We start from the raw sequence: 11,556 nt of genomic DNA on the forward strand, positions 1-11,556 counted from the left end.
TAATTTAAATGAAGACATAAAAAAACTTGAATGAAAATTTGATTGATTCTTTAAATAAATATATAATTGACTAAATAAGTTATAAATATTTGGAGAAAAATTATCCTATAAGAATTTTAAATCATAAATTTAATTGATTTATATAATCTCCCAAATTGAAAATACCAGCCATTTAAAAGAAATCTAAATAAGTAAATTTCAATATATGTCATGAAAAATTAAAATTATAAAATTCTATAATATAATCAAAATTAATAAATTTTATAACATATTAAAAATTTTGAAAATACGTGTATTAAAATTTTTTTCTTGTATCAAAATTATTTTTTACAAATATAAATGTTTAAATAACTTTTATATTAAGAAGGGGTATTTTGGTCAAAACAAAAGTTTAAAAGTCAAATTTAATGGTTAACTAATGGTTGGATGGATGAAGATGAAATATCAAATGTATAGGGGAGGTTTTAGTAGCATACATTTTAATTTCAAGAGAAGTTTACATATATTTTTAAAATAGAGAGAAGGTTTCAGTAATTTAGATAAACTAGAGGAATAGTTAGTGCATTTTACTCAAAAGAAAATGATTAATGTGAAATTAAACTCATTGGTGATTGGTATTTAATCGTCCAAATAACTTTGAAATTTCACACAATATCTTCGCGTCAATATCAACGTCTCGAACTTACCATTAGTTGACTGCATGAATTAAAAAAGCCCCTATGAAATACCTTAAAAATTCCTTTTATTTTCAAAACTATTATGAACATAATAATATCTCATATTATCTCTAATGTATTATATTATTTTTATGATTTTATAATTATCTCATATTATTATGTTATCCACAGATTTTGTTAAAATTGTAAAATTGTGTCTATAAATAGGAGGTCTAGAATTGAATGAGAAATATCCTTATCTTCTCTTTTCTCCAATTCCTTAATCTTTTTCTCTATTCTTTTTTTTAGTTTTATAACAAAAACTAAAAATTCTAATTGTCATAAAAAAGATTGCACATAGAAGCTGAAAACACTTGCCCCTTTCCTATTCTATTTTCCCTGCGCACAGTATGACTTTTTCCCACATGATTAATGACAAATAAATTAATTATAGGGAAAATTGCACTAGACCCAAGGAAGAGAAATTACTATTGTAAAGTACCTCTAAATCTTTAAATTAATCTCAAATCTCGTGGAATCTGATAGGAAGAAAATCTAATTATAAAATTATCAAGCTATCCTTACTAATTAGATTAGTTGTTAATACATACTACGATAATTGTTAATATGGTTAGTTTAGTATTCAATAATTTTACATTCACTTAATGATTCTTGTTAGACTATCACGAGTTAATCAGTTAATGTAATATAATGATGGCATGTTAACTTGTTAATGATGACACATTAACTTGTTAATACAGAGACTTTCACTTCCCAATTTCCTGCTGCTAAAAATATGTTGCAAGGTTATGATCTTATGTGATTTCAAATTATAAATGCTCATATAATACATTTTAGTTATAAGGTACTATAATCTACTACAAAGTGAGTTGTCAACTCTAGCATCCTCAATTATCAATACTCTACACCTTAATTTGTTGATCCAAGTACTCTCAGTTATATGTGAATTCTTTGCTGCTAAGGTGGTGGCAAAAGAGTGGCGACGACATATGGTGAGGAAAAGGAAGGCCTTACAACAGAAGGAGAGGGAGAGAGGCTGAATCCTTCACTTCTTGTTTTTTTTAATCTAAGGACAACTTGTTAATTTTACTTATAGAATCTTTTTACACTCAGGTACTTTGGGACTTCTTATTAATTTGAAGTTTTTAAGTGACTTTTTAACAGTTATTTTTCTCTTGTTTAGGATTCTATAGTGATTCCCTCATAATTATTTCCCCACAATTTCCTAACACACAGTTTTTTAATTTAATTTAACCATTATTGTTAAAATTTTGTAAGCGGGTATTTTTTATCATACTACTACAAAAATCAACAATGCTATATAGTGGTAAATATTCGGTTTTAAAAGAACAAGAGTATAAAGTGGGGATAGATGAAATGAGGATATTGAAATTGATGTCTGGTCATGCATCACTAATTGATGAAATTTGAATAATATTTTTATTGAGATTCGAGAATATTGAATTAAATGAGTAGCATCATTATTAAATAGAATTTGAATCGTATTTAGATTGGGATTTGGGTATATTAAATTAAATAAGGAGCATCATTATTAAATAGGATTTCAATTGGAGGCTCACGTGAAGAAATTAATAATTAATTTTAAATTTGAATAATATCTTAACAGGGATTTGAATATATTGAATTAAATGGGGGGCATTGTAATTAAATAGTAGGCTTAAATGGAGAAATAATTAATTAATTTTAAATTTTCCTATGTTTTCCCTAAATTTCACATCTCTAATTCAAATTACATTTAAGCGAATAAAAAAAATCATGCTCCCACAAGAAGTGAATTTTGAACTAACTTAGATAATACAATTTATTAAAATTTAAAATTTAATGAAATATTCTAATCCTTGCATTACGGGAGGAGCAATTTCTAGTTAATAAGAAATCAAAAGAGAAGAATTTTCACAACGTACGTTTAGATCTTGGGAACATTAAAGAAGTTGGAGAATCAAGAGCAAGAAGAATTCAGAAAAGGAAGGCCATAGAGAAGAGCCTAACTGTGTCCAAGAGTTGAAAAGAAATCTTATTACTTCATTTGTGATTCGCATTGCAAAGAAATTGGAACTATTTAACTATTTAGAGTTAATTAGCTTAATGTTTACTAAGATTATTCGTTTTTAGGCTAATTTCCTGTATTTTTTAGTTTTGGGAGAGCTATATTGAACATTGCATTTTTAGTTCTAAAAGAGTTGTATGAGACTCTATTTGCATATTTCTAGATAGAGTATTATATGCGCTTATCTAGATGAAGTCACATATTGTGAGATATAATACGTAATTTGGATTGCTTTTTTTTCTCTTTTGAATGGATTTTTTTTTGCTTTATTTATGTTAGTGTAATCAAAATATTAAATGTGATTGGATCATGATCAACTTTTGATTTCTTTTGTTTTTTTGTTTTTTGATAGTGAAGTCAATTATAGTCTAAAACAGAAAGAGTTGGCATCACTATATATCTAGAAGCCTATTGCAAATACCGTGATCTACCAGACAGACACACACGCTCCTGAAAATAATCTCACAACATCGAAACATCCTGAAAGAGAACATGACACCGATCGAAAATTCTCCCCATAAGCTTTAGCAACGATCTTGACGGGAACACCAGGCACAGATACTTCTTGCCAGGAACATACTCCTCTTGGTCCAACACCTCTTGGTCATATATCAGAGATGCTCAGTACTGTTTGGTATGAGATAAATAGAGGGAAGAGGAGGGGAAGAAAAATTTTAATGAGCTCTATTTAAAAAGTTAGAGAAGTGGGGTTTTGAGATTTTAATAAAGAAAAGAAGTGATATAAAAGAGCAACAAAAATTAATTAAAAGCTTTTAACCCCACTTTTTCATTTTTTTAAATTGAGCTCATTAAAATTTTTCCTGCTATCCCCTCCTCTTATTTTCTCCCAAACCAAACAGATCCTAAAGAGTCCAACACCACAAATAATACTATCTCCGGTCCTAATTATAAGACCCAGTTGACTAATTTGGATAGATTAAAAAACTTAGTTAAGTTAGTTATTTTATTTGTAATGAATATGTGTTGTTTTTCCTAAGATATCCTTACTAATCAAGTTTGTTATCTAGAACTATCATTGTTAGAAGGATTACTTTGGAAAAAAATGTATGCATATGAGAGACAAAGTGGATTGGGGTCTTATATTTATAACCAAAATAAAAATCAGTACTGAAGGTGGAGACGCTCAGGATGATGGTCAAGCCAAGGATGAAGACCAAGAGCTTAAGGATAGGCTTTTACGTAAGTTTGGGAGTCGTATTGGCTCTTTGAAGTTGGAGTTCTCAAAAAAGAAGAAGGGTAAGCTGCCAAAAGAAGCCAGGCAGACACTGCTTGAATGGTGGAATGTTCACTACAAATGGCCATACCCAACGGTAAACACTTATTATTTGCCTTGTGCTTTTTTTTTTTTTTAGAAAGGCAAATGATTAGTTAATAAAATTAAAAAGTCTACAAGCTGCAATTAAGAACAGGAAAAACAAAATGCAAAAAAGAAGCAAAGAGATTTAGGTCCCTACAAACTAGACAATCTATTTTATTAAAATGACGTAAAAGGAGATTAACTTCACGCTCAAGCCCCTCCACCGCAACCTTCCGAAGATGTTTCAAATCAATTAGTTTCTGCTGAAAACAGACAAACAGAAGTTGGGAGCAGTTGTCGCCCATTGCTTTGCCCACTTTGTCAATCCAAAGCAAGATGGTTCGGAGGCAAAGAGAATTAAACCTCCCAGGATCGACAAAAGAGCGGTGACAGATGAATCCTTGAATGGGGCTCCTTCTAAATAGAATAATAGCCGTCAGGTAAGTGCTCCGTCTATATTTCTTCTTTAATAAGAGTACTATCCATCCATTGCCTTGTGCTTGCTGTGATTATACCGGACAAAGGGCCTCTAATATTTTCACTTTCTAACGCCTCTTGTGTTGTCCCAACCTCCTGAATGTTGTTTTGATTTTTGTATTGGTTATTAGATTCTACACAAAATCAGTGACATTTTAATATCTTTAGGCTTGAAATTACGCATTTTTGAATTTTTATAACTTTTCAGAGAAAAAGATTTTAAAATTTTGTAGTTTTGATTTTTTTTTTGAAAATTCGCAAAACAATTCAAATTGCACAATATGATGACCATATGATATTAAAATGTCACTTATTTTTATGTAGAATTTAATGATTAATAATAAAAATAAAAACATTTGGGAGGTTGGGGTATTAGAGACCCTTTGCCTCATCATATCATTCCCAATCGTTTTAGTCTTACCAGGATGGAAATTACTCACCCTACTATAAACACTTGCAAATGCATGAATCTGACAAGATTGCTCTGGCCAAGTATAAGCAAATAAACAATTGGTTTATTAATCAGAGAAAGCGCCACTGGAAGCCATCTGAAAACATGAGATCGCAATTTTCTGCCATGGATAATCTCACTGGACGTTTCTTAGCTGACGAATAATGAGGAGCACTTACATGACATTCTCAAAAATGTATATCCTTATATGAACTATTGATTTCTATCATGCTCTTGTGTAAATTTTAAAAAGCAGAATTGCTGACATGGAAATGCTCTTACTTTCCCAGAAAGTGCATGGGAATTGATAGTAATTTGCCGCCATTGTATTCTTGATAAATAACGGCTGGTTTTTGATAATGAAATGCTTATTTATATAAACTTGGGGGTTAGTTGCTTCGCTTTCCTGGGTTTTGCTGCAATTGGTTGATGATGAATTGGTAGTAATTTGAATCCCCACATTTAGTAACGAATTTATTAAACACGCAATGATGCCTTTGTTGTAATTGAAATGGGGTCTCTGGGTTTTGCGGATCAGATATGAGATCTGTAATTGCTGTGATGGGCCTTAATGTTATTGCTGTCACGCATTAGGATTTGAGCATTTCTCTTGTTTGAATATGGGCTCAACTCAATGGAGTCTGGGTTCAAAGCTTTCAGAGGTCGTTTGTGTAGGCAGCTCTTTGGGTCGCTGGAGGTAATGGGGCCACAAGCGTGTGAAATTAGTGCAAACGGCTTAAGCCTTAGTACTTGTTTGGGATTACTTTTATCTATTCACACAACTTGAAATAAAATTTTTCTCATATCATTACCTCATATTTTGTAAATAAAAATTGAAAAGCTGTTTCTAAAACCGATAACGAGCAAATTGCTCGTATCTTACGACTGGAGGAAGAAATTAATAAAATTGATCCAATACTGACTGATGTTATGACCAAGTTGACGATCGCCAGTGAACATTTGTATGGCATACTCATAACCCATATCTATCGTGCAGCGAGTTGTTGTGCCAATTACTTGCGAAATAATGCACGGTTTCTCAAGTCTCGCACTGCCCTTAAAAGTTAACCAAAAAGCATGTTTAGGAGACTTAAGAAAATGGTCTGACAGAGATAACAAGAAATTCTTCTGGTATGTTTATTTCATTAATATTTCACAACAAATGTATTTGTTGCATTTATATGTCAACAATAAAAAATCTGTGATCTTCCTGCAATTGACGGAGAACAAGGCATGCAAAGAAGTTATTGTCTTCATGAGCAAGGAGAGGTGTGTTGCTGGCTTTTGCATGCATATGCAGATTCTCATTATACTCTACCATTGCCTTGTATATGCACGTTCTCATTATACTCTATCATTGTTTTGCTTATATACGCTATGCCTGTGCAATGCAAGAGGGAACTAGCTTCTAATTTTGCTTCATGTTATCTTCTCTAACAATAGTTTATAACGTATGCATACTGAGGTAAATTAAACAATAAAATATAGATGTCATGGTACTCCTCAATTATGATAAGACAGAATAATGAGCAACAGAGTATAATAACTAATTGCCTAATATAATTTGCTATCAAGTAAAATTAATTCATTGGTTATATATATAGTTTTACTTGATTTTCAATTCTTTTTTTGTTTTTTTCCCATTGAATATATTATAACAGTTCAAGCTGGTTTGGAAATCATTTTCAACATAACAGAGATGGGATGGGCGATCTCGGTCTTTTTCCCGTAAGGGTTCTGATACCATGTTTCGGTAGAGAAAGCATGTGTGACGACACGTCGAATAAAGATAGGTGTCTAAAGGATTAGGGCTCTGATACCATGTTTCGATAGAGAAAGAGAGAAAACATTAGAAATGAATATTATTTGTATATTCTGGAGTGAGATGAGTACATCTGTACATACAAGATACACGTACAAAGAATCCTTAGTGAAAGTTGAGCTGAAAACCGATAACGAGCAAATTGCTCGTATCTTACGACTGGATGAAGAAATTAATAAAATTGATCCAGTACTGACTGATGTTATGACCAAGTTGACGATCGCCAGTGAACATTTGTATGGCATACTCATAACCCATATCTATCGTGCAGCGAGTTGTTGTGCCAATTACTTGCGAAATAATGCACGGTTTCTCAAGTCTCGCACTGCCCTTAAAAGTTAACCAAAAAGCATGTTTAGGAGACTTAAGAAAATGGTCTGACAGAGATAACAAGAAATTCTTCTGGTATGTTTATTTCATTAATATTTCACAACAAATGTATTTGTTGCATTTATATGTCAACAATAAAAACAAGAGTGATTTGGACACCTCCACGAAAGATGTTCTTGAAGTTCAATGTGGACGGAAGTTGTTCTGGAGGCAAAGGAGGTTTTGGCGGATTGTTCAGGAGCCCAGCTGGTGATATTCACTCTTTTTACGCCAAACACTTGAAAGAAACTACTAGCTTTCAAGTAGAGTTATTATCCGTTCAAGCTGGTTTGCAAATCATTTTGAAGAAATCCTTAAAGAAGATTGAGCTGGAAACCGATAATGAGCAAATTGCTCGTATCTTACGGCAGGATGAAAAAATTAACAAAGTTGATCCAATACTGACTGACGTTATGACCAAGTTGACGTTTGCCAGTGAACATCTGTATGACGTCCGCATAAACCATATCTATCGTGCAGCCAATTGTTGTGCCAATTACTTGGCAAATAATGCACGGGTTCTCAAGACTCGCCCTCCCATTAGAGTTAACCGGAGAGCATGTTTTGGAGAATTAAAAAAATGGGCTGACAGAGATAACAAGAAATTCTTCGGGTATGTTTATTTCATTAATATTTCACAACATTGTATTTGTTGCATTTATACATCAACACTAAAAAATCTGTGATCTTCTGCAATTGACGGAGAACAAGGCACGCATAGAAGATATTGTCTTCGTGAGCGAGGGGAGGGGTGTTGCTGGGTTTTGCATGGATATGCATATTCTCATTGTACCTAACATTGTCTTGTATATGCGGATTCACATATTATCCAATCATTGTTTTGTTGATATACGATATGCCTGTGCAATGCAAGAGGGAACTAGCTTCTAATTTTGCTTATGTTATCTTCTCTAACAATAGTTTATAACGTATGCATACTGAGGTAAATTAAACAATAAAATATAGATGTCATGGTACTCCTCAATTATGATAAGACAGAATAATGAGCAACAGAGTATAATAACTAATTGCCTAATATAATTTGCTATTAAGTAAAATTAATTCATTGGTTATATATAGTTTTACTTGATTTTCAATTCTTTTTTTGTTTTTTTCCCATTGAATATATTATAACAGTTCAAGCTGGTTTGGAAATCATTTTCAACATAACAGAGATGGGATGGGCGATCTCGGTCTTTTTCCCGTAAGGGTTCTGATACCATGTTTCGGTAGAGAAAGCATGTGTGACGACACGTCGAATAAAGATAGGTGTCTAAAGGATTAGGGCTCTGATACCATGTTTCGATAGAGAAAGAGAGAAAACATTAGAAATGAATATTATTTGTATATTCTGGAGTGAGATGAGTACATCTGTACATACAAGATACACGTACAAAGAATCCTTAGTGAAAGTTGAGCTGAAAACCGATAACGAGCAAATTGCTCGTATCTTACGACTGGATGAAGAAATTAATAAAATTGATCCAGTACTGACTGATGTTATGACCAAGTTGACGATCGCCAGTGAACATTTGTATGGCATACTCATAACCCATATCTATCATGCAGCGAGTTGTTGTGCCAATTACTTGCGAAATAATGCACGGTTTCTCAAGTCTCGCACTGCCCTTAAAAGTTAACCAAAAAGCATGTTTAGGAGACTTAAGAAAATGGTCTGACAGAGATAACAAGAAATTCTTCTAGTATGTTTATTTCATTAATATTTCACAAAAATGTATTTGTTGCATTTATATGTCAACAATAAAAACAAGAGTGATTTGGACACCTCCACGAAAGATGTTCTTGAAGTTCAATGTGGACGGAAGTTGTTCTGGAGGCAAAGGAGGTTTTGGCGGATTGTTCAGGAGCCCAGCTGGTGATATTCACTCTTTTTACGCCAAACACTTGAAAGAAACTACTAGCTTTCAAGTAGAGTTATTATCCGTTCAAGCTGGTTTGCAAATCATTTTGAAGAAATCCTTAAAGAAGATTGAGCTGGAAACCGATAATGAGCAAATTGCTCGTATCTTACGGCAGGATGAAAAAATTAACAAAGTTGATCCAATACTGACTGACGTTATGACCAAGTTGACGTTTGCCAGTGAACATCTGTATGACGTCCGCATAAACCATATCTATCGTGCAGCCAATTGTTGTGCCAATTACTTGGCAAATAATGCACGGGTTCTCAAGACTCGCCCTCCCATTAGAGTTAACCGGAGAGCATGTTTTGGAGAATTAAAAAAATGGGCTGACAGAGATAACAAGAAATTCTTCGGGTATGTTTATTTCATTAATATTTCACAGCATTGTATTTGTTGTATTTAGACATCAACACTAAAAAATATGTGATGCTTCTGCAGTTGATGGAGAACAAGGCACGCATAGAAGATATTGTCTTCGTGAGCGAGGGGAGGGGTGTTGCTGGGTTTTGCATGGATATGCATATTCTCATTGTACCTAACATTGTCTTGTATATGCGGATTCACATATTATCCAATCATTGTTTTGTTGATATACGATATGCCTGTGCAATGCAAGAGGGAACTAGCTTCTAATTTTGCTTTATGTTATCTTCTCTAACAATAGTTTATAACGTATGCATACTGAGGTAAATTAAACAATAAAATATAGATGTCATGGTACTCCTCAATTATGATAAGACAGAATAATGAGCAACAGAGTATAATAACTAATTGCCTAATATAATTTGCTATCAAGTAAAATTAATTCATTGGTTATATATATAGTTTTACTTGATTTTTCTTTTTTTTTGTTTTTTTTCCCATTGAATATATTATAACAGTTCAAGCTGGTTTGGAAATCATTTTCAACATAACAAAGATGGGATGGGCGACCTCGCTCTTTGTCCCGTAAGGGTTCTGATACCATGTTTCGGTAGAGAAAGCATGTGTGACGACACGTCGAACAAAGATAGGTGTCTAAAGGATTAGGGCTCTGATACCATGTTTCGATAGAGAAAGAGAGAAAACATTAGAAATGAATATTATTTGTATATTCTGGAGTGAGATGAGTACATCTGTACATACAAGATACACGTACAAAGAATCCTTAGTGAAAGTTGAGCTGAAAACCGATAACGAACAAATTGCTCGTATCTTACGACTGGAGGAAGAAATTAATAAAATTGATCCAGTACTGACTGATGTTATGACCAAGTTGACGATCGCCAGTGAACATTTGTATGGCATACTCATAACCAATATCTATCGTGCAACGAGTTGTTGTGCCAATTACTTGCGAAATAATGCACGGCTTCTCAAGTCTCGCACTGCCCTTAAAAGTTAACCAAAAAGCATGTTTAGGAGACTTAAGAAAATGGTCTGACAGAGATAACAAGAAATTCTTCTGGTATGTTTATTTCATTAATATTTCACAAAAAATGTATTTGTTGCATTTATATGTCAACAATAAAAACAAGAGTGATTTGGACACCTCCACGAAAGATGTTCTTGAAGTTCAATGTGGACGGAAGTTGTTCTGGAGGCAAAGGAGGTTTTGGCGGATTGTTCAGGAGCCCAGCTGGTGATATTCACTCTTTTTACGCCAAACACTTGAAAGAAACTACTAGCTTTCAAGTAGAGTTGTTATCCGTTCAAGCTGGTTTGCAAATCATTTTGAAGAAATCCTTAAAGAAGATTGAGCTGGAAACCGATAATGAGCAAATTGCTCGTATCTTACGGCAGGATGAAAAAATTAACAAAGTTGATCCAATACTGACTGACGTTATGACCAAGTTGACGTTTGCCAGTGAACATCTGTATGACATCCGCATAAACCATATCTATCGTGCAGCCAATTGTTGTGCCAATTACTTGGCAAATAATGCACGGGTTTCTCAAGACTCGCCCTCCCATTAGAGTTAACCGGAGAGCATGTTTTGGAGAATTAAAAAAATGGGCTGACAGAGATAACAAGAAATTCTTCGGGTATGTTTATTTCATTAATATTTCACAGCATTGTATTTGTTGTATTTAGACATCAACACTAAAAAATATGTGATGCTTCTGCAGTTGATGGAGAACAAGGCACGCATAGAAGATATTGTCTTCGTGAGCGAGGGGAGGGGTGTTGCTGGGTTTTGCATGGATATGCATATTCTCATTGTACCTAACATTGTCTTGTATATGCGGATTCACATATTATCCAATCATTGTTTTGTTGATATACGATATGCCTGTGCAATGCAAGAGGGAACTAGCTTCTAATTTTGCTTTATGTTATCTTCTCTAACAATAGTTTATAACGTATGCATACTGAGGTAAATTAAACAATAAAATATAGATGTCATGGTACTCCTCAATTATGATAAGACAGAATAATGAGCAACAGAGTATAATAACTAATTGCCTA

The 11,556-nt window shown here is 33.3% G+C and overlaps 1 protein-coding gene across 1 annotated transcript; it reads left to right on the forward strand.

The window, feature by feature from the left end:
• Window positions 1–10,649: 10,649 nt before the first annotated feature.
• Window positions 10,650–11,063, forward strand: LOC114729647 (uncharacterized). The gene has a single exon (XM_028916684.1). It carries the CDS (start codon window positions 10,650–10,652, stop codon window positions 11,061–11,063), a length of 414 nt encoding a protein of 137 aa, XP_028772517.1.
• Window positions 11,064–11,556: the final 493 nt, after the last annotated feature.

The sequence above is a fragment of the Neltuma alba genome, unplaced genomic scaffold (assembly GCF_004799145.2).
Source record: "Neltuma alba isolate B1F8T4 unplaced genomic scaffold, ASM479914v2 tig00012659_pilon, whole genome shotgun sequence".
NCBI classification, from domain to species: Eukaryota; Viridiplantae; Streptophyta; class Magnoliopsida; order Fabales; family Fabaceae; genus Neltuma; species Neltuma alba.